This window comes from Zophobas morio, unplaced genomic scaffold (genome assembly GCF_036711695.1).
Source record: "Zophobas morio isolate AGI-343-1 ecotype UQ-CSIRO unplaced genomic scaffold, CSIRO_AGI_Zmor_V1 ptg000010l, whole genome shotgun sequence".
NCBI classification, from domain to species: Eukaryota; Metazoa; Arthropoda; class Insecta; order Coleoptera; family Tenebrionidae; genus Zophobas; species Zophobas morio.
Window position 1 is genome coordinate 506,828 of NW_026972115.1, and position 24,187 is coordinate 531,014.

The 24,187-nt window shown below is 33.8% G+C and overlaps 3 protein-coding genes across 6 annotated transcripts in view; 2 read left to right on the forward strand and 1 right to left on the reverse strand.

The window, feature by feature from the left end:
* The first annotated feature begins 783 nt into the window (after positions 1-783).
* Positions 784-23,896, forward strand: LOC135126074 (homologous-pairing protein 2 homolog). Its single transcript, XM_064051869.1, has 2 exons — positions 784-961; positions 23,256-23,896. Exons 1-2 carry the CDS (start codon positions 957-959, stop codon positions 23,875-23,877), a joined length of 627 nt encoding a protein of 208 aa, XP_063907939.1. The 5' UTR covers positions 784-956; the 3' UTR covers positions 23,878-23,896.
* LOC135126075 (transmembrane protein 14C) lies at positions 974-1,602 on the forward strand. The gene is made up of 2 exons (XM_064051870.1): positions 974-1,153; positions 1,207-1,602. Exons 1-2 carry the CDS (start codon positions 1,078-1,080, stop codon positions 1,458-1,460), a joined length of 330 nt encoding a protein of 109 aa, XP_063907940.1. The 5' UTR covers positions 974-1,077; the 3' UTR covers positions 1,461-1,602.
* The window catches only part of LOC135126073 (A disintegrin and metalloproteinase with thrombospondin motifs like), a 91,860-nt gene continuing 75,115 nt past the window's right edge, over positions 7,443-24,187 (reverse strand). For 2 of the 4 annotated variants that reach the window (XM_064051866.1, XM_064051865.1), the window contains exons 7-16: positions 23,883-24,139; positions 23,067-23,209; positions 22,665-22,720; positions 22,121-22,247; positions 21,906-22,070; positions 9,189-9,315; positions 9,035-9,139; positions 8,880-8,986; positions 8,402-8,812; positions 7,443-7,900 (exon numbers count right to left, since the gene is read on the reverse strand). In XM_064051866.1, coding sequence (XP_063907936.1) covers positions 8,404-8,812; positions 8,880-8,986; positions 9,035-9,139; positions 9,189-9,315; positions 21,906-22,070; positions 22,121-22,247; positions 22,665-22,720; positions 23,067-23,209; positions 23,883-24,139 — 1,496 coding nt within the window. In that variant the 3' untranslated portion in view covers positions 7,443-7,900; positions 8,402-8,403. Of the gene's footprint in view, positions 7,901-8,401; positions 8,813-8,879; positions 8,987-9,034; positions 9,140-9,188; positions 9,316-21,905; positions 22,071-22,120; positions 22,248-22,664; positions 22,721-22,954; positions 23,008-23,066; positions 23,210-23,882; positions 24,140-24,187 lie in introns of all 4 variants that reach the window. The other 2 variants (XM_064051867.1, XM_064051868.1) reach the window with 2 other exon arrangements.

The following is a 24,187-nucleotide window of genomic DNA, read 5'->3' on the forward strand; positions in this document are numbered from 1 at the left end:
TCGATTTCTTGGTATTTCGATTTTCCGAGTTTCCAATTTTTTGAATTTTAAATTATTCAATTTTTCAATTTTTAGCTTTTCGGTTTTTGGCTAGTTTGATTTCTCGGTTTTTCGATGTTTCGATTTCTCGGTTTTTCGATTTTCTAATCCTCGGCTCTTCGATTTTCCGAATTTTCAATTTTTCAGTGTTCGATTTTTTAATTCTTCGATTTCCCAATTTTTCGTCATTTCAGTTTTGAAATTTTCGTTTTTCGAATCTTTAGTTTTCCGATTTTTTTAATTATGGATTTTTCGATGTCTCGGTATTGCGATTTTTGGACTTTTCGAGTTTTCGATCCTTCAATTTTAGATTCTTCAGTTTTTCGATTTCTCGATTTTTTAATTTGTCGAGTCTTCAAATTCTCTATATTTTCGTTTTTCAATTATTAATATTTTACATTTTTCAATTTTTCGAATTTTAGATTTGTTCGATTGGGTATAGGGTGCGCATCGACCAAGCCGATTCGTACAAACGTTAAAATCGTTTCCAACTTTGCAAGAAGGCAACTTTCGTATCCGCAACTGATTCAGGTGAGTTCTACAATCAACCCCCCAGTTCTCTTGTCACGCCACTGAATTCATTGCCACATAACCTTAAATAAATCTGTCATAAGGTTGACAAACTTCACGGCAAAAACAGGGAGTACCAACTCTCTTAATCAATTTTGATGACTCTGTATATACATCCAATCTTGTATTGACGTCGTAATTTGTTTTAAAAGGGTTTCCTAGATTTCAAAATTGAATCTACCGTTTCCGTGGTTTTAGGCACTTCCGACCTCCCCATCTGTCATTTGTCACTATAACGCGCGCTTTTTTCAACCTCAACCACAAGATTATCACCAGCGCAGAAACTCCGCATTATCAATTCGCTTCCATTATCACCACCAGCCTCGACCATCGTGATAACACCGAGAATGAGGTAAGCAAAATTAATCCGCGTTCATTTTGAACTGCGTCATCCGTCAAACCAACTGTCAATCTTGTCATTCCAATTCTCGCGCAAATCGCCAAAAACCGACGAAAAACTTAATCGTAATGCCCGTGGACATTCCCGGTTTTATATACGCGGGGGCGGTGGCCGCCGGCGGCATTTTGGGCTACTACAGAGCAGGTAACATTTTGAGGTTATGTTGTCGAAAAACGCTGCGTTTTGTTTGTATACAGGGTCGATCCCGTCGCTGGCGGCGGGGTTGCTGTTCGGGGGCGCGCTAGCGTATGGGGCGTACCAGGTGAGCCAGGACCCCGCCAACTACTCCGTGCAGTTGGTCACCAGCTCGATATTGGCTGGAGTCATGGGGTACAGGTTTTACAATTCGGGGAAGGTGATGCCCGCCGGGGTGGTGTGTGCACTGTCTGGGGTGATGATAGTGCGCATAGCGCTCAAGGCCGCGGGCCTGACGGAGAGGAAAGTTACATAAGTTGGGCTACGTGGTGTTCCTTTGTCTACGTAGGTCTTCCTTTGTCTTCGGTGTAGGTATTAAAATGTGGCAAATCCGATATATATGTAAGGATGAATTGTTTTTGACGGTTATTTTGTTTAATAAATGTTGTTCTCGCTAAGGGGTTTTTTAATACCAGTCTTTTCATTCCATTATCGCATTATCAATCATCGCGTTTTTCAAAATAGAATTCACTCTCCATTTTACAGTAAATAAAATAAGTTAGTGAAATGTTAGTTTTTTCTACACCCCTTTTTCATTCTAGTGACTACTCTTGTTATTGTTCAGACTTATCTTAGCAAATACTAGCCCCACCCACCCACCCTCTATTTTCTTAGAGGGTATATAATTTCGTCGCTTGAGAACTGGTTTGATCTACAGACCAGAGCGCACTCAAGCCAATGTCGACTCTAAAAGCGTTCAGAAACGATCTGATCTATAAGCCGTGATCTGCTACACATCCTAAGTGAACATTTTGGTAGGTACCCGTGTTAATTATTGACATGCAACTATTTTTTGTTTGGTACTAAAAAAAAATAACAAGACTGTTGGGATCGTTATCATGCAATCGATTTTTTTCGGAAGAGTGTAGTTATTTTTATCTTTTGGAAACGTTTGGACTTACTTTGCATGAATTTTTAATTATTTTATTTATCGACTTCACGTTTTTGATTTCTGGATTTCTCAATTTCTCAAATTTTTTATTTCTCAGTTTTGGGATTTCTTTCATTTTTCAATTTCACGATTTTCAATTTTCGATTTCTTAATTTTCCGATGTTTCAGTTTTACGTTTTTAAAATTTTTCTCCTCTTCAGTTTTACGATTTTTTTTTTAAATATTTCTATTTTTCAATTTTGACTTATCCAGTTTTTCGATTTTTCAATTAATCAATGTTTGAATTTTTCACTTTTCAGGTTACTGATTTTTCAAATTTTGGATTTTTTTTATTGTTTCGCTTTTTCGACTTCAGTTTTTTGATTTTTCGATTTTTCAATTTTTTAGATTCTCAGTTTTGGGATTTTTCAGTTTTTCCATTCTTCACTTTTTCTTTCATTTTTCGATATTTCCGTTTTGGGATTTTTTAATATTTCGATTCTTCGAGTTTTCGATTTTTGACTTCTGGATTTTTCGATGTATCGATTTTGTAACTTTTTCGATTTTTCAATTTTTCGATTTTTAAATTTTAGATTTTTCGGTTTTTTGATATTTTAATTTTTCAATTTTAAAAATTTTTGATTTTTCAATTGTCGATTTTTCATTTCAGTTCTCCGATATTCCAATTTTTCATGTTTCCGAATTTTTCAACTGTTTCGATTTCATTTTCGATTTTTCGACTTCCTTGTTTTTGATTTTCTCTTTTTCAGTTTTTCGATTTTTTAATTTTCATTTTTTAAATTTTTCAATGTTTTGATTTCCCGATTTATCGAGATTTAGATGTTTCGATATTTTGATTGTTCATTTTCTCGATTTAACAGTTTTTCAATTTATAACTTTTCGATTTTTTATTTTGGCCTATTCGGCTTCCCAGTTTCTCTATTTTTCCGTTTTTTAGTTTTTTTTATTTTTCCGCTTTTAGATTTTTCAGTTTTTCAACTTTTAACTTTTCGATTTTGGCCTATTTCGGGTTCTCAGTTTTTCGATTTTTTGACTGAATGACTTCGATTTCTCGATCTTTTGATCTTTCGATTTCTCAATATTTCAATATTTCCATTTTTCGCATTTTAAAATTTTTTGATTTCTCGATTTATCGAAACTAGGATGTTTCAATGTTTTGATTGTCCAATTTCTCGATTTACCAATTTTTCAATTTTTAACTTTTCGAGTTTTCGAGTTTGGCTTATTTCGGTTTCTCAATTTTTCGACTTTTCGACTTCAGGATTTCTCGATCTTTTGATTTTTTGATTTTTCGGTTTTTCGCTTTTTTACTTTTCGGTTTTTAGATTTTCCAGTTTTTCGATGTTTCGATTTTTCAATAATCTGATTTTTCTCAATCCTTCAATTTCACGATTTTCAATTTCTCATTTTTTCGATATTTCAGTTTTACATTTTAAAATTTTTCTCCTCTTCAATTTTACGATTGTTAAATATCTCCATTTTTCAATTTTTCAAATTGACTTTTATAATAACTCTCAGTTTCTCGATTTTTCATTTCTTCAATTTTTTAGTTTTTTGATTTTTTAATTTTTCAATTTTTAAGGTTTTGATTTTTTGACTTTTTGATTTCTCAATTTTTCAGTTATTATGTAATTTTTCAATTTTTCTAAATTTCAGTTTCGGAATTTTTCAGATTATGTATTATTTAATTTCTCGATTTTACAGTTTGTCAATTTTTCAATTTTTCGATTTTCAATTTTTTGATTTCTCAATTTTCCGATGTTTCAGTTTTACGTTTTTTCAATTTTTCTCCTCTTCAATTTTACGATTTTTCAATATTTCGATTTTTAAAATTTTTAATTTTTGACTTTTCTAAATTCTCAATTTTTCAATTAATCGATGTTTTGATTTTCCCTTTTCTTGACTTTTGACTGTTTCGAATTTCCAGTTCTCCAATTCTTCGATTTTCCAGGTTTCTGATTTTTTAATTTTTGGATTTTTTTTAAAGTTTCGATTTTTCCACTTCACTTTTTTGATTTTTCGATTTCTCAATTTTTCAGTTTTTTAGATTCTCAGTTTTTGGATATTTCAGTTTTCCCCACTCTTCAGTTTTTTTTTCATTTTTCAGTTTTGAGTTTTTGGATATTTCAGTTTTTCCATTCTTTAGTGTTTTTTGGGATTTTTCAGTATTTCGATTCTTCGACTTTTTGATTTTTAATTTTTGGATTTCTCGGTGTCGATTTTTTTACTTTTTCGATTTCTCGATTTTTCATTTCAGTTTTTCGATATTTTAATTTTTCAAATGTTTCGATTTCTTAATCTTTCGATTTTTCGACTTCCAAGTTTTAGATTTTGTTTCTCAATTTTACGTTTTTTCAAATTTTCAATTTTTTAATTCTTAATTTTTAAAATTTTCGATTTTTCAATGTTTTGATTTCCCGATTTATCGAGATTTGGATATTTCGATATTTTGATTGTTCATTTTCTTGATTTAACAGATTTTCAATTTTTAACTTTTCGATTTTTTATTTTGGCCTATTTGATTTGTCAGTTTTCCCATTTTTCAGTTTTTTCGGTTTTGCTATTTTTCCGCTTTTAGATTTTTCAATTTTCCAATTGTGCCACTTTTAACTTTCCATTTTTTCGATTTTGGCCTATTTCGGTTTCTTAAATTTTCGATTTTTTGATTTCTCGATGTATCGAGATTTGGGTGCTTCAATATTTTGATTGTTCAATTTCTCGATTTTGGCCTATTTCGATTTCTCAGTTTTTCGGCTTTTCGACTTCACGATTTCTCGATCTTTTGATTTTTCGATTTTTACTTTTCGGATTCTCGGTTTTTCGATTTTCCAGTTTTTAGATGTTTCGATTTCTCAATTTTCTGATTTTGCAGTTTTACGTTTTTAAAATTTTTCTTTTTAATTTTACGATTTTTAAAATATTTCGATTTTTCAATTTTTCAAAATTGACTTTTATAAAGTCTGTTTTTCGATTTTACATTTCTTCGATTCTTCAATTTTTCAAGTTTTTGGTTTTTGATTATTTAATTTTTCGATTTTTGAAGGTTTTGATTTTTTGATTTTTTGGTTTCTCAATTTTTCAGTTTTTCCATTCTTCAGTTTTTCTTTCATTTTTCAATTTTTCGAAGTTTCAGTTTTGGAATTTTTCAGATTATCATTCAATTTTTCGATTTTACAATTTTTCGATTTTCAATTTTTCGATTTCTCAATTTTCCAATGTTTCAGTTTTGCGTTTTTTCAATTGTTCTCCTCTTCAATTTTACGATTTTTAAATATTTCGATTTTTCATTTCTTCAATTTTTCAATTTTTAGGTTTTTGATTCTCAGTTTTTCAAATTTTAAAAGTTTTAATTTTTTGACTTCACTTTTTGGATTTTTTGATTTCTCACTTTTTCAATTTTTCAGTTTTTCCATTCTTCAGTTTTTCTTTTATTTTGCAATTTTTCGAAATTTTTGTTTTGGAATTTTTCAGATTATTCATTATTCAATTTTTCGATTTTACAATTTCTCAGTTTTTCAATTTCTCGATTTTCAATTTTTCTCCTCTTCAATTTTACGATTTTGAAATATTTCAATTTTTCATTTTTCGACTTTTCTAAACTCTCAATTTTTCGATGTTTTTATTTTCCTTTTCCCTGACTTTCGGCTGTTTCGATTTTCCAGTTCTTCAATTCTTCGATTTTTCAGGTTTCTGATTTTTCAATTTTTGGATTTTTTTTTAGATTTTTCGACTTCACTTTTTCAATTTTTCGATTTCTCAATTTTCCGATGTTTCAGTTTTGCGTTCTTTCAGTTTTTCTCCTCATCAATTTGACGATTTTTAATTATTTCGATTTTTCATTTCTTCAATTTTTCAATTTTTAGGTTTTTGAATTTTCAGTTTTTCAAATTTTTAAGGTTTTAATTTTTTGACTTCACTTTTTGGACTTTTTGATTTCTCAATTTTATAATTTTTCAGTTTTTCCATTCTTCAGTTTTTCTTTTATTTTGCAATTTTTCGAAATTTTTGTTTTGGAATTTTTCAGATTATTCATTATTCAATGTTTCGATTTTACAATTTCTCAGTTTTTCAATTCTCGATTTTCAATTTTTTGATTTTTCAATTTACCGATGTTTCAGTTTTACGTTTTTCAATTTTTCTCCTCTTCAATTTTACGATTTTGAAATATTTAAATTTTTCAGTTTTTGACTTTTCTAAATTCTCAATTTTTCGATGTTTTTATTTTCCCTTTCCTCGACTTTCGGCTGTTTCGATTTTCCAGTTCTTCAATTCTTCGATTTTTCAGGTTTCTGATTTTTTAATTTTTGGATTTTTTTTACATTTTTCGACTTCACTTTTTCAATTTTAGGATTTCTCAATTTTCCGATGTTTCAGTTTTGCGTTTTTTCAATTTTTCTCCTCTTCAATTCTACGATTTTTAAATATTTCAATTTTTCAGTTTTTGACTTTCCTAAATTCTCAATTTTTCGATGTTTTGATTTTCCCCTTTCCTTGACTTTCGGCTGTTTCGATTTTCCAGTTCTTCAATTCTTCGATTTCTCGATTTTTCAGGTTTCTGATTTTTCAATTTTTGGATTTTTTTTCAATTTTTCGACTCCACTTTTTTAATTTTTCGATTTCTCAATTTTTCAGAGTTTTAGTTTCTCACTTTTAGGATATTTCAGTTTTTCCATTCTTCAGTTTTTCTTTCATTTTTCAGTTTTTCGATATTTCAGTTTTGGGATTTTGGTCTATTTCGATTTCTCAATTTTTCGACTTTTCAACTTCATGATGTCTCGATCTTTTGATTTTTCGATTTTTGCTTTTCGGATTTTCGGTTTTTTGATTTCTCAAATTTTCAATTTTTTAATTTGTCAGTTTTTCCATTCTTTATTTTTTCGAAATTTCAGTTTTCGAATTTTTCGGAATATTTATTATTCAAAATCAGTCTTATCTTTACAAGTGCAAGCCCTACCAACCCGTCCTTTATTTTCTTAGAGGGTATGTCATTCGTCAAAATCAGTCTTATCTTAGCAAGTACTTTATAGTACCGGAAATATTAAATGTGACCTTCACAAGAAACATGTGCTTAGGGGTATAGAAAATTCAATTTTTTAGAGTAGAGATTAGAGGTGGCCATGGAAATATTTGTCATGTCTTTGATTAAACTGTAAAGGTCAGACATAACCTCATTTGTATTTCAATAATTGACATTTACAGTTTAATCAAAAAAGACATGACAAATATTTCCATGGCCAACTCTAATCTCAAAGCTTTTTGATCACCAGGTATTAATTTAATCGATGTCTTCACCTACTTTGCTGCCATTGAGCACTAATTCACTGGTACGTGGGGTAAAAAATCTCGTTGTGGCTATTGGTTTTTTAATACTCACTATAATACACATTTATTTTACAGTGGCGTCCTACTTAATTACTATAATTTACAAAGGTGGTAGGAACTTAACTACGAATTCTTTAGGTTTTATTTTTTTAAATAACAACAATTGTAAAAATTTTGCTTATTACAAAATTGCACTCTGCCTTTTCGATAAATATAGTACATTTATAAATAGGTCATCACAATACGTGTTCTAATGATGCTATGAATTGGCAGTATATTTAAACATACGCACTATTTACATTACAAATATAGCAAATATTCTATGGTACTACGGCTACTATTAATTTAACAATACGTGTTGAAAGTCCATTTTCATCATCACTTCGCTAAGGCACTAAACTGTCCACAGGTGGGGCTTTCTGGACACACCTTAAAACTTACGTATTTGTTTGATTTGCAGCGCTTTCGGCCAGTTTTCCTAACTGAAAAAACACAAAAAAATTAAAAGTGAACACAGTCAGATTAAATTTAGTTTCCAGAATTATATAGGCGTTTGCACGAGTTTCCAAGACTTTAAGATACGTGTTTTCTAACCAAGAGGAACGTTGTTCACACGTGCAATATAGCCTATATGTGTCTGGTTTTGATGAGAAATAAGGAACACAATACAGAGAAAAATGGAAAATATATGTAGCTACTCCGATGAAGATCTACCAAGACAGTGATCAAGTGTGTTGGTGTCAGTCCAAGTAGTCCAGGAAAGGAGTAGTGTGATAAAGTCATGGTTTGTGTTAATAGCGGCGTATTCAGTATTTTTTTTTTACAAAGGCACCGAAGGGGAAAGTCGCTTTCACGTTGAACAAAGAGTAGTCCGAAGAATGAATACAGAACCACGTTACAGGAAAAGTAAAAAGTTCATGCTGATTAAGAGATTAATCACGACGACTAACAGGGATGACGTATGACGGATGGTGATCTCTTACCCTTATCTCCCCCTACTACCCAGGGCGCTTTTATTTCTCACATTACTACTATCGCTGAAATAACTAGCCGGGTTATACGACCGCTTTAGATCGTTATTACTAATATCGTAAGTGTTTCTTCCAAAATTAGCGAAATCGTAAGGGCTCTTAGTCGTCTGCCGCCTCAACTGATAATAATTCCCCACGTAGGGGTTGGGGGTGGTTTGGCCGAAGTAGCTCTTCGTGCCTTGATAGGGGTTTTGACTCGTGAAATGGCGGGCGAAACTGTTAAAATCGTAGGGGGACTTGGTGGTCGAAAAGGGGCTGTTGAATCTCGAAGGGGTGAAGTGGTGGAACGGGGACTGGGTGGAATAGGGGTGTGTTGTGTAATCATTGTGTGAGTTTGGCGTTTCCTCTTCGTCCTCGTGGAACCTGTTCCAAGTGTAAATCATGTTAATCGTGCCACAAACAAGCGGTGTTAATCGGCAATGAAACTTACAAAGGCCGACCCTGGTTGTTTCCGTTTCTGATGTAAGACGGCGTGTTCTGGGTGTAGTCGGGTATGATGTTCTCGTGCTCGGCCACGCAGCGCCCGTTGAGGCAGTACTGCAAAAGAGGGGAGTTAGTGCTTGAATGGGTGCGATTTTGGCGTACCTGTCCATCGCCGCACGGCGACCCTTCGGCCGCGGGTCGATACGCCACGCAGTAGCCGCTACCAGCGTCGAAGCAGAAGAGCTGGGCGCAGACCCTGTCGTCTTTCTGTAACGATAAATTGGTATAAAGTGTCTTTGGGGGTGGGGCGACGTACGAAACAAGCGCTGGTTCCTCGGTCTCGGCGACACTGGGCGTCCAGGGTCAGGAGCTTGCCGGGGAGCACCCGTGGGAGGCTGTCGTCTTCGTGAGGGACGTTGTAGAGGCACGTCGCCGTGTCCCCACTGAGAAAAAAATGCGATCAAATTTAGAAAGGGTCCAAAATCAGTAACATTTTTGAGTTATTTAATTCATTTTTGAACGGATCCAAAAATAATGAAAAAAATTGTGTGTGGTCAGCAATGACACATCTATCAGGGGAAACTTACTTACTTCCAAAGTCTATAGGAACACTGGTTTTCCAAAGATTTGGGATCAAGTTTTTTAAAATCTCAAAAATTGACATTTAATTTTGGCAATTTTGGAAAATTGGTAGGAATTTTCAAAGAAATTAAACGACTTCTGGAGGTAAAAATGAACAAAATAATCTTTTTGGGTAATTTTCGAAAGTGTATGTGTCACATAAATACGCAGCTTTTGAATGAAGAAGATATTAAATGGTATAGTTGCGATAAGTGTCTAAAGCCAAACACAAGTTGCAGTTAAAAATCCATATAAATGTCGACCATTTGGACGAAAAGGATATTAAATGGTATGAATGCAAAGAGTGTCCATATAAAACCAAATATAGCTCGAATTTGAACTCCTACGTAAATTTACACCATTTAAATGAGGAGAATATTGTAAATTCGGTCGTATTTCTAGTTTTATGAGCAAATAGTAGCCCCAACCACCCACCCCTTCTTCATTCCAGTAACTACTCTTAATATTGTTCAGTTCTATGTTAGCAAGTTTTAGCCCCGCCCACCCACCCTCTCTTTTCTTAGAGGGTATGGCATCTACCAAAATCAGTCTTATCTTATCAAGTACTAGCCCCGCCCATCCACCCCCTATTTTTTTAGATGGTATGTCATCTGCCACAATCAGTCTTATCTTAGTACTAGCGAATTATGTTCTTCTGTCGACTGGGAGTGGAACTAATAATAGAATCTAGGGCGTGAAAAAAGTAATAAAATTTATATCTTATTCATCTAACCTGATTTAAGCTAATGTGATCTGACCTGTCCTGACTTCTCTATTGTCCCAAATAAACAAATTTTAAACATTTCTGTATAAATATATAAAATCTACAAAGTACATTATTTAAACAATTGTATTTTGTGAAACAAAAATTAATAATAACTTCCTTATTTATTTGCAAAATTTTTATACCGAGCTATTTTGACGAAACTGTAAACTACTATATTTCAATTAGCGATTTTCGAAAAACGGTGGGAATTTTCGAAGAAAGGAAGCCGAAAATGACTTCTGGATACGAAGTGTACAAGAAAATTTCGAAAATCGTTGAAAAATGGTCGAAAATGTCAAAAGTGCCAAAATCAGTCATTCTACTGACTATTCTTAATATTGTTCAGTTCTATCTTAGCAAATTTTAGCCCCTCCCACCCAGCCTTTATTTCCTTAGCGGCTTATGTTATTTATCAAAATCAGTCTTATCTTATCAATACTAGCCCCGCCCACCCACCCTCTATTTTCTTAGAAGGTATGTCATTTGCCAAAATCAGTCTTATCAAAACTAGGCCCGCTCACCTCCTCCCTCTCTTCATTCTAACGACTAATTTTATTTCTGTTCAATATAGTAGATAGTGAAATATGCTCTATAATTTCTCTATTGTTTTATTTTTTATTTTCTATTACATAAAAGGTAAATGGTGGGATATATATTTTGTTTTTTTCTATTGTACTATCCCTATTATTGATAGTTTATTTATTTAATGTAATTTACTTTACTTTACTTTTCTTTTTATTTGGTATGCTAAACGTGCTTTTTATTTATATTTTTTGGTATATATTACTATTTTTGTCTTCTTTTATTTTTAATTTGTTTTATTGGAAATTGTCCAGTAAGTGGAATATTTGTTCTGTTGGACAATAAATTATATTATTATTATTATATAAGATCATTTCTTTCAGATCAGATAAAATCAATCACTGAAAAGGAGACAGGGTGGGTGGGCGGGGATAATTATGTTCTTGTGTCGAGTGAGAGTGGAAACTAATACATAATAGAATCTAGGGTGTGAAAAAATAAAAAAAAAAAACGGAAATCGTAAATTTTTTTGTTCTACTAATTGCTCTAAAATTTATTTCTTATTCACCTGACCTAACTTAACTTATCTGACTTATCCTGTCTTCTCTATTGTCCCAAATAAACAAATTTTAAACATTTCTGATAAATATATAAAATCTACAAAGTACATTCTTTAAACAAGTGTATTTTGTGACACAAAAATTAATAATAATGTATTTATCTACAAAATTTTTATACCGAGCTATTTTGACGAAACTGTAAAAACTGCTATATTTCAATTAGCGATTTTCGAAAAACGGTGGAAATTTTGGAAGAAACGAAGCCGAAAATGACTTATGGATACGAAATGTACAAGAAAATTTCGAAAATCGTTGAAAAATGGTCGAAAATGTGAAAAGTGCCAAAATCAGTCATTCTAGTGACTATTCTTAATATTGTTCAGTTCTATCTCAGCAAATTTTAGCCCCGCCCACCCACCCTTTATTTTCTTAGCGGCTATGTTATTTACCTAAATCAGTCTTATCTTATCAATACTAGCCCCGCCCACCCACCCTCTATTTTCTTAGAAGGTATCTCATTTGCCAAAATCAGTCTTATCAAAACTAGGCCCGCTCCCCACCTCTCGACGAAGAATTGCTTTTTTATTTTTTCAGTATATAACTTCGATTTTTCAATTTTGAACTATTTTGATTTCCCAGTTGTTGGATTTTTCAATTTCTCGATCGTTTGATATTTCGATTTCTCGCCTTTCCGACTTTTCGCGTTTTTTTAATTTCTTGATTTATTGATATTTCAATGTTTGGATTTTTTGATTGTTCAGTTTGTCGGTTTTTCGATTTTCCAATTTTTCACTTTTATTTTTAATTCTAAATTTTTCAATTAATAACTTCGATTTTTTGTTTTTAGCCAATTTTGATTACTCAATTTTTCCATTTTTTGATTTTCGATTTTTCGGTTTTTTCTGTCTTAGAATTTTCGGTATTTATTTTATATTATATATTTTATTTATTCCGGTTTTAGAATTTTTCACTTTTTAGTCCTATATTTTTCGATTTTTCATTTTCTCGATTTTCAGTGTTTCGATTATTCAGTTTTTCGATATTTCACTGTTGCCATTGTATTTATAAAAAATTTTTTCTTTTGTAAGCAATTTCGAAACTTACCCAGATTTTTTTTATTCTGGATATTTTCGCCCACATTTCTTTGAAATTTCAATCACTTCTCCATTTTTGGGATATTTTGAAAATTTGATTTTGGATTAGAAAATTTTGAAAATCTTAATCTGAACCATATGTCCCAGAATGTTTTGTAGACTTTTACGTTACGTTGCCAAAAGCTCAATTTTTGATTTTTTTCCAGCGCTTTAGAAAATTATCTAAAGACATTTTTTGTTCACTTTCACTTCCAGAAGCTATTTTCGGCCACATGTTTTCGAAATTTCAACCACTTTTCTCTAATCACCAAAATGAAATAGCCATTTGGAATATTGAATTGAATTTTTTGAATTGAATTAACTTTATTGATGTATAGGACATAAAACATATTTTACACAAGTCACAAATACCATTATAAACTTAGATACACTACATTATAGTTCACATTAAACATCTTAAGATAAAATACACATTCATTAAAACAAAATATAAATCAAGAATATTTTGGAAATTTGATTTTGAAACAGAAAATTTTCAAAATTTTGATCTGTACCCATCAAAAGCTACGTTTTTCGAATCAACTCGTCGATATCCACAATATCCCATAATTTATTATGGATTTTAATGCAAACTTTGCTAAAAGCTCAATTTATCAATATTTTCATGGAATGTTTTATTTTTTTTCCAAGCATTTTAGAAACTTATTCAGACATTTTTTTATTAACTTCGACTTTCAGAAGTCATTTTCGGTCACATTTTTTCGAAATTTCAATTAGTTACCTAAAATAAAATATGGGCATTTTTGGGATATTTTGAAAATTTGATTTTAAAACAGAAAATTTCGAATATCTTGCTCTGGGTCATCAAAGGCTACATTTTTTTAATTAACTCCTCAGTGTCTACACTATCCCAAAATTTTTTGTGGACTTTTATCCAACTTTGTCAGAATTTCAATTCTTCAATACTTTGTATACCTAATGATGTTTTTTATTTTTTACGAGGACTTTAGAAAACAATCCAGACATTTTTTTTTTGTTAATTTCGACTCACAGAAGTCATTTTCTGCCACATTTTTTCGAAATCTTAATCACTTTTCCATAATCACCAAAATTAAATATGGCCATTTTAGGGATATTTTGAAAATTTGATTTTGAAACGGAATATTTCTAAAATTCTGGTCTGGGCTCATCAAAGCCTACGTTTTTCGAATCAGCTCGCCTCCATCCCATAATTTTTTGTGGACTTTTATGCAACTTTTCTATTTTTTCGGTGTACTTTAGAAAATTATCCAAAGATATTTTTTACTTCCCGAGCGTAAGCAAAGGAAGTATTGTAATCGAGTCCGTCGGCCGACTCTCTACTTTTACGTTTTCTCGATCTTTCATGACCCCTAGAAGACGAAGAAATAGGTCTCCCATTTCCGTCTGTCTGTCCGTCTGTCCGTCTGTCCGTCCGTCTGTCCGTCTGTCCGTCTGTCCGTCTGTCCGTCTGTCCGTCCGTCTGTCCGTCTGTTGTCCCGGATTTTTATTAGACAGATAATCTCCGAAAGTACTCGACCGATTGTTGTGAAATTTTGTACTTATATTAAGAATATCATGTAGATGGTAAAACGCTAACCAAAATTTGTCTAATCATCCCCACCACTAATGCGATGACGTCACTTCAAAATTGTACATAGTAAATGGGTTTTCAATTGTATAAAATAACATAGTCCTACACATGTAGTTTACAACTCTGAATCGACTTTTCACCCGAAACGTCCAGATTTTTGAAAAAAAAATCAAAATTATAAAACAACATTTTGAAATTTAATTTTTAAACTGCTAACCAGAATGCTTTGAAATGTTGCAGATGTTTTAAGGCTATAAAGAGCATCATAAATCTTTAGTCAAAAAATATTTGCTTATCCCCTCCAAAAACTTGATGACGTCAGCTCAAAAGTTTGTGGAATAAATCATATCTAAAATGTACAAAATATGATGAGTCTGTACTTGTGATCTATCACTCCATTCATATTTTTTGGATTTGCATATACAGGGTGACTCAAAAAAATTAATGAATGCGTAAATATATTTTATTGATTTAATCAGGAACTACAAAACCGAATGCTCTGAAATCTTGCAGATGTTTTAAGGTCATAAAGAGCATAATAAATGTTTAGTCAAAATATATTTGCTTATCCCCTCCAAAAACTTGATGACGTCAGCTCGAAAGTTTGCCGAATAAATCATATCTAAAATGTACAAAATATGATGGGGCTGTACTTGTCATTTATCACTCCATTCATATTTTTTGGATTTGCATATACAGAGTGACTCAAAAAAATTAATGAATGCGTAAATATATTTTATTGATTTAATCAGGAACTACAAAACGGAATGCTCTGACATCTTGCAGATGTTTTAAGGTTATAAAGAGCATAATAAATGTTTAGTCAAAATATATTTGCTTATCCCCTCCAAAAACTTGATGACGTCAGCTCGAAAATTTGCCGAATAAATCATATCTAAAATGTACAAAATATGATCAGTCTGTACTTGTGATCTATCACTCCATTCATATTTTTTGGATTTGCATATACAGGGTGATTCAAGAAAATAAATGAAAGCGTAAATTTACTTTACTCACACACACAATAGGCATGCAGTCGTCAAGTTTCCGACAGCGAGGGAAGTACTGTCTAAACTCTTTAGACCAATTTTTTTTTTGTTGATTTCGACTTCCAGAAGTCATTTTTGACACCATTTCTTGGAAAATTCCAGCCATTTTTCCAGAATCACCAAAATCGAATATGGTCAGTTTTGGAATATGTAACTTAAATATTCGATTTTGAAACTAAAAATTTCGAAAATCTTTTCTCATTTTTCCAAAAGCTCTAATTTTCCATACACGATATGAAATTTTCGAGTTTTTTCGACCTCGTGAAAATTCCTATCGTTTTCCTTCAGATCGGATAAAATCAATCACTGAAAAGGAGACAGGGTGGGTGGGCGGGGGATAATTATGTTCTATTATGTTCTTCTGTCGAGTGAGAGTGGAAACTAATAAATAATAGAACCTGGGATGTGAAAATTTTAAAAAAGGGCTAATCGTAACTTTTTTTGTTATACTATTTGCTATAAAATTTATTTCTTATTTCATGCACCTGACCTGACTTGACTTAACGTGATCTGACCTGTCCTGACTTCTCTATTGTCCCAAATAAACAAATTTTATAAATATATAAAATCTACAAAGTACATTCTTTAAACAATTATATTTTGTGAAATAATAATTAATAATAATGTCCTTATTTATCTACAAAATTTTTATACCGAGCTATTTTGACGAAACTGTAAAAACTGCTATATTTCAATTAGCAATTTTCGAAAAACGGTAGGACTTTTCGAAGAAACGAAGCCGAAAATGACTTATGGATACGAAATGTACACGAAAATGTCTTCAACTAATTTTCGAAAATCGTTGAAAAATGGTCGAAAATGTCAAAAGTGCCAAAATCAGTCATTCTAGTGACTATTCTTGATATTGTTCAGTTCTATCTTAGCAAATTTTAGCCCCGCCCACCCACCCTCTCTTTTCTTAGAGGGCATGGCATCTACCAAAATCAGTTTTATCTTATCAAGTACTAGCCTCGCCCACCCACCCTCTCTTTTCTTAGAGGGTATGGCATCTACCAAAATCAGTTTTATCTTATCAAGTACTAGCCCCGCCCACCCACCCTCTATTTTTTTAGAAGGTATGTCATCTGCCACAATCAGTATTATCTTAGTATTAGCGAATTATGTTCTTCTGTCGACTGGGAGTGAAACTAATAACAGAATCTAGGGTGTGAAAAAAGTAAAAAAAAAAAAAAACGGTAATCGTAACTTTTTTTGTTACACTATTTGCTACAAAATTTATTTCTTATTTCATATGCACCTGATCTGACTTGACCTAACGTGATCTGACTTGTCTCGACTTCTCTATTGTCCCAAATAAACAAATTTTAAACATTTCTGTATAAATATATAAAATCTACAAAGTACATTCTTTAAAAAATTGTATTTTGTGACACAAAAATTAATAATAACTTCCTTATTTATCTACAAAATTTTTATACCGAGCCATTTTGACGAAACTGTAAAAACTGCTATATTTCAATTAGCGATTTTCGAAAAACGGTGGAAATTTTCGAAGAAACGAAACCTAAAATGACTTAGATACGAAATGTACAAAAAAATGTCTTCAACTAATTTTCGAAAATCATTGAAAAATGGTCGAAAATGTCAAAAGGGCCAAAATCAGTCATTCTAGTGACTATTTTTAATATTGTTCAGTTAGCAAATTTTAGCCCCGCCCTCCCACCCTCTCTTTTCTTAGAGGGTATGGCGTCTACCAAAATAAGTCTTATCTTATCAAGTACTAGCCCCGCCCACCCACCCTCTATTTTTTTAGAAGGTACGTCATCTGCCACAATCCGTCTTACCCTAGCAAGTACTAGCTAATTGTGTTTTTCTGTACAGTGGAAGTGGAAACTAATAATATAATCTAGGGTGTGAAAAAAGTAAAAAACACGGTATTCGTAATTTTTTTGTTAGACTATTTGCTATAAAATTTATTTCTTATTCACCTGACCTGACTTGACCTAACGTGATCTGACCTGTCCTGACTTCTCTATTGTCCCAAATAACCAAATTTTAAACATTTCTGTAAATATATATAATCTGCAAAGTACATTATTTAAGCAATTGTATTTTGTGAAACAAAAATTAATAATAATTTCCTTATTTATCTATATTTTGACGAAACTACTATATTTCAATTAGCGATTTTCGAAAAACGGTGGGAATTTTCGAAGAAACGAAGCCAAAAATGACTTATGGATACGAAATGTACAAGAAAATGTCTTCAAGTAATTTTCGAAAATCGTTGAAAAATGGTCGAAAATGTCAAAAGTGCCAAAATCAGTCATTCTACTGACTATTCTTAATATTGTTCAGTTCTATCTTAGCAAATTTTAGCCCCGCCCACCCACCCTTTATTTTCTTAGCGGCTATGTTATTTACCAAAATCAGTCTTATCTTGTCAATACTAGCCCCGCCCACCCACCCTCTATTTTCTTTTTCTAGTACCTAATAAGTCAAGACTGATTTTGGAAAATGACATACCTTCTAAGAAAATTGAGGTATTCCAAGTGATCATTTTTTTTAATATGGAGAACTTGATATTGATATTTTAGCATCGAAACGTCGCAAATAAAGTGAAATTAAAGATAAACAACGGAAATTAAGGCAAATCTTTGCAAATTAGATTTCTTTAAGTTTTCAATTTTTCGATTTGTTGGTGTGTTGATTTCTGGATTTTTCAGTTTTTGGATTCTTCAATTTTTCGATTTTTAAATTTTTGGTGTTTCTAAATTTTTGATTTATCCTTTTCCCAATTTCTCGATTTGATTTTCCGATTTTTCGATTTCTCATTTTTCGGAGGTTTCGATTTTTCGACTTTTCGATTACTTGATTTTTTAATTTTTGAATTTCTCAAGTTTTAGATGTCTCAATTTTGGAATTTTTTCAACATTTTTCTATTTTTCAAAATTTTTATTTTTCAATATTTGGATTTTACGATTAAATTTTAGAATTTTTGAGTTTTCAATTTTTCGATTTGTTGGTGTGTTGATTTCTGGATTTTTCAGTTTTTTGATTCTTCAATTTTTGATTTATAAATTTTTGGCGTTTCCAAATTTTCGATTTATCCATTTCCCAATTTCTCGATTTGATTTTCCGACCTTTCAATTTCTCATTTTCCCGAGGTTTCGATTTTTAGACTTTTTGATTACTCGATTTTTTAATTTTTCAATTTCTCAAATTTTAGATGTCTGAATTTTGGAATTTTTTCTACATTTTTCTATTTTTCAAAGTTTTTATTTTTCAATATTTGGATTTTGCCAAAATCAGTCTTATCAAAACTAGGCCCGCCCAGCCCCTGTAAAAACTGCTATATTTCAATTAACGATTTTCGAAAAACGGTGGAAATTTTGGAAGAAACGAAGCCGAAAATGACATGGATACGAAATGTACAAGAAAATTTCGAAAATCGTTGAAAAATGGTCGAAAATGTCAAAAGTGCCAAAATCAGTCATTCTAGTGACTACTCTTAATATTGTTCAGTTCTATCTCAGCAAATTTTAGCCCCGCCCACCCACTCTTTATTTTCTTAGCGGCTATGTTATTTACCAAAATCGGTCTTATCTTATCAATTCTAGCCCCGCCCACCCACCCTCTATTTTCTTAGAAGGTATGTCATTTGCCAAAATCAGTCTTATCAAAACTAGGTCCGCCCACCCCCCGCCCTCTCCTTATTCTAACGACTAATTTTATTTCTGTTCAATATAAGATCATTCATTTCATTCAGATCGGATAAAATCAATCACTGAAAAGGAGATAGGGTGGGTGGGCGGGGCTAACTATGGTCTTCTGTCGAATGAGACTGGAAACTAGTACATAATAGAATCTGGGATGTGAAAAATGTAAGAAAAGCGGTAGTCGTAACTTTTTTTGTTATACTATCTGCTACGGTTTTGAAATTCCCATTTTTTTCGTTTTGAAGATTCCGATAAAATGGAAGGAATTTTCCACTAAATGAAACTGAAAAGTGAAAACCACTTCTAGGGATCGAAATCAACACAAGAATCTCCTTAGGAAATTTTGGAAAGTGCCCGATAGAAGGTTAAATCGAAAAACTGGGGTATCGAAAACTTTGGTGAAGTTGTGTAAAAATTCATAACAAATTCTGAGAGGTAGATTTCGACGAGCTGACTCGAGAACAGAGTGTTGATGATCCCGGACCGAAGTTACAGGCGAATATCGAAAATTTCGGAGTAATTGCAGTATTTTTGATAAGGATTTGTTTCGCACAACTTTGGAAAAACTGGGTGTCCAAAAATAATTTTAAATAATCGTGTTGGCTCAGGAATGAGGCGTCTATCAGGGGAAAATGATCTTCAAAGTCGAGAGGAAAACTGGTTTTCGAAATATTCAGGTCCAAAGCCAAATTTTTAAAATAATATCCCTAAAATTGATATATGTATTTCATTTTGGTGATTCCGGAAAAATGGTAGGAATTTTCAAAAAATTAACCCGAAAACGACTTCTAGAGGTCGAAATAAAGGTAAGAATTTTTTTAGGTAATTTTAGGTCCCTAGTAACAAGTCCAAAATGTCATATTTAATAATCAGTCTTTTGCTGAAGTTCCCTAAAAATCCATAAAACATTCTGGGATAGAGATCTTGACGACCTGAATCGAAAAATATGGGACATTTATATTCGGGAACCAAAATTTCTCAAACATTCGATTTCAAAATCAATTTTTTAAATTTCCATACTTTTTAATTTTGGAGATTCTGATAAAATGGTAGGAATTTTCCAAGAAATGAAAGTCAAAACGACTTCTGGAGGTCGAAATCAACAAAAGAATCTCTTTGTGGAATTTTAGAGGGTGCTCGATAAAGTAAAAAATTTCATACGAGGAGATATTGAGAAACTGGACTTTGACCAAGTTATTCAAAAATCAAAGAAAAAAAAAAACAAAAAACTGAAAGATAGATTTAGACCAGATGATTTGGAAAACAGAGTAATGTTTCACCCATCAGAGGAAAATTGTTTTCTTTTTTCGAAATATTTGGGTCCGAATTCGAATTTTTAAAATATCCCAAAAACTTACATTTTGCCTCTTTTTTTCTTAATATGTGTGGTCGATTTTGCAATTAAGCTCCGCCCCTCGGTCTGACAACGAATGAAAAATTCTTGACAATTGAGCTTGGGATGGATATGGGTGGGGCTTAATTTTTGGCTTGTTTTTTTCTTAATATACATAGTATTCTTTGAATAACACGATACTCAAAAGCATGTTTTTTATTTCTTGTAGAGAAATAGGGATTATTTACCTCCGCCCCATTGACTCACGACGAATAAAAAAAATCATCACAATTGAGATTGGGCGGGTGGGCGGGGCTTACATTTTGCCTTGTTTTCTTAATATGTGTAGTAATCTTTTACAACAAGAAACTTAAAACATGTTTAAAATGGTAAATTTCTATAGGGAAATATTTTGCAATTACGCTCCGCCTCTCGGTCTGAGAACGAATCAACAATTCATCACGATTGAGATCGAGACGGATGGGTGGAGCTTCTCTTTTGGTTTTACTTTTTAATTAACACATTTAGTTTTCTTTAAAATAACATGATTACATGGTAATTTCTTGTAGAAAAATAAGGATTTTACAATTAAACTCCGCCCCTCGGCTTACGACGAATAAAAAAAATCATCAGAATTGAGATAGGGCAGGTGGGCGGGATTTATATTTTGCCATTTTTTTCTTAATATACATATATCCATCTTTTCACAACAAGAAACTTAGAACATTGTTAAATTGGTACATTTTTGCAAGAAAATATGGATTTTTCAATTATGGGGCGGAGTCTACACATATTAAAACAAAAAGACAAAATGAAAGCCCGCCCACCCGCCCATCTCAATTGTGATGATTTTTTTTATTCGCCGTAAATCAAGGGGGCGGAGCTTAACTGCAAAATACGAGCAACTCAAAACATGTTTAAAAGGTAAATTTGTATAGGGAAATATCGATTTTGCAATTACGCTCCGCCCCTCAGTCTGACAACTAATGAAAAATTCATCACGATTGTGATTGAGACGGATGGGTGGAGCTTCTATTTTGTTTTTTTTTGTTGACTAATACATTTAGTTTTCTTTGAATAACATGATTACTTAAGGACATTTTTCACATGGTAATTTTTCGTAGAAAAATAGGGAGTTTGCAATTAAACTCCGCCCCTCACGTACGACGAATAAACAAAATCGTCACAATTGAGACAGGGTGGGTGGGCGGGGTTTATATTTTGTCCGTTTTTCTTAAGATACGTAGTCATCTTTAGGTAGAGATCTTGACGAACCAAAATTTTGCAAATATTAATAATTAAGATTATTTTCCCTGTTCGAAATATTTGATCCAAAGTCAAATTTTTAAATTATCCCAAAAGCTGCTATGTATTCTACAAATACGTAAACTATCTTGATGAAATTAACTAAGGATATTGCGTGCACTGTTAATTTTAAACCTTTTACTTGGTCACGATACGCAAAATACAAACCCAGAAATACCACTTCGAAGTAATCACACACATCTACCTACATGTTATACTCTAATGAGCAGCATTACGCAAAGCTAAATTATTATCTGATATACCGAGCAAAAGACCAAAACTTATCCGGAACAAACACCCGTGTCTTGTTCTTCCTAGTTTGATGTAACAGACCAGATTAATTTTGGTTTGCTTAACACCAACCCGCATTAATATTAATTAGTCGGTACTAATTAACCATTTCCTTGGTTTTTCTAAAACACATGTTTTGCATAGATAACGATTTATACTAGAGAAAAAAACCCGTCCCTAAATTTTTCCCAAGCGCTTACTTGAGGAAATGGTGGAAGCTGGAGACACTGCACGGCGACCACCGGAAGCCCCTTTCCGTGTGCCTAAGGTCCGACATGATGTACCCATCGGTCCATTGGCATTTCTCGGCACCGGGTCCCCCGAGGTACGATGGTGGAGGACTTCCGTCGTGAACTGCCCCTAATCTGGAAACATAATGGTCAAATCTGGTTTCGCAGCACGTGGGGGACCTTACAGATGGCCTACTTCGTGGGCTGCTACGATAATCCCGCTAAATCCACCCGTGTCTTCGATGATAGCCACGGAGTTGACCTTCTCGAGGCGCTTATTAACAACGCAAGCTCCTCCGACGTAGGCGAATCCTGTGCGGAAGTTTGGTTATTACAGAGAATACATTGAGGGAGTACCGTCACCAGAAGAGGCTGCAAGCAGTTCTGTGGTAGTCCACCACACAAAACTCTCCCCACAAACAATTAGTTTGTTAAATGAATTAGTCAGTTATAGTATGTGTGAAGTGTGAAAAGAGGTGGGCCAGTTGTTGGGGGGTCAGCGAGGGGCAAAGTTACGCGTTTCGGGCGTCGGTGATTGTGAAAATTGGCGCCCGAGGTGGTACCGTGGTGTTCGAGATGCGCGCGCTATGAATTTAGATTTAACGGCCTAGTGGAAGTACTACCTTTGCCCCCACTTATCCTACCCCAGGTGAAATTCTCCGTGCCAACAAGAACTACAATCTTTTGGGAAACTCGGAAACTACAGTGATCGTGCCTGAGAATTCGTACCTGCCGTGCCGCGATTGCAGACATCGTTGGGGTACGACCTTCTGCACATGTCTAGTCTGCAAAAAAACGACCCGGTCATAATCGGCTTAGTGTATTATGTGTGTCTTGTTGTTGGGTTATTTACTCCTGCGCTCCTGCCTATACCTAAGAAACAATTAAACACCACAACTGTCACGGGTTTGCGTGTCTGACGTAAGTTAGAACGATTAGTCCGGACCTGGATGTCGTAATTGATCCGGGTTAGTAGCAGCAATTTACACGCACAGTATTCTGAAAGGGTTGAAATTTACCGGCGGTTCCTTTGGTGCAGCGCCCGCCTTTGCGACGTCGACACATGTCGTACCTAGGTCAGAGGGGTTAAGAACGGGTTTGACGGGGCGGGGGCGGGGTTTGTATACTGACTTTGTAATAGCGACGGCGATGTCGTAGACGGGGAGGCGGCGCTCCCGGAACAGGTACTTCCCCATGTCGGTGAGGGCGGCGGCGGAGTCGATGGCGTCGCGACCCACGCGGTTGCGCTCCAAGTAGGGGGTGGCGTCCCGGCCCTACAAAAACACCCTCTTAATCATCTAACACCTATTTTTGTTTCAGCGCCGTAGATCAAGTCCTCCAGTTTCTCTCAGACCAAAACCGACCCTTCACACCCAATGACATCCTCCAAGGTTTGAACCAAAAGCTAGGCAAAAGCCAGATTGTAACAACCCTCAATAAACTCGTCGAGCAGAATAGAGTAATCGAGAAGAATTGCGGCAAGCAAAAAATCTACTGCGTGGCCCAAAAATCCTCGGCTCTTGGTACCTCCAAAGAGACAACCGTGCTAGAAATCGAGCGCCAGAATTCGAGCCTAGCACTCAAACTCAAAGACGTCGAAGACCAACTAGAGAAAAAGAGAGCTCAGTTGAGACAGTTTGAAGCAAAACCAACCAAAAACCAGCTGCTACAAAAGAAGCAAGATCTAGAAGACGAGATCAAACAAATCCGGGAGCAACTGAAAGCTTACCCTGAAGACACCTACGACAAAACCGCTAAAGACAAAATCGAGAGAGAGTACCGAGCTGTGTTGAAAGAGTACAACAAGCGGAGGAAGATGTGTACGGAGATGGTAGACGCGATCTTCGAGAACTACCCCAAGACGAAGAAACATCTCCTTCAGGAAATCGGGATCGAAACAGACGATGATGTAGGTTTTAAGGTTAAAGTACAAATAAAGTGACTTACTCTACTGATGATAATCCCGGCGATCGAGACCCTTATTTTTGGTCCTTTGAGTAACTTGTATCTCATGTCCACGCCGTTCCAGAACGACACGAAGTACCGTTTGATTTGGAGGTTGTCGCCTCCATGGAGACGATACCCGTCGTAGTCCACGATGACCAAAATTTCTGGGTAGATGGTATATGGGGCTTCCCGTTTCGTCCGTTTCGTACGCACGTTACGCTTGTGTCTTTTGGCCAGATGGTCGGGTTCCATGAAGGCTAAACAATTTTTTTCGTTTCAGTAACACAATTCTGCGATCTTTAACT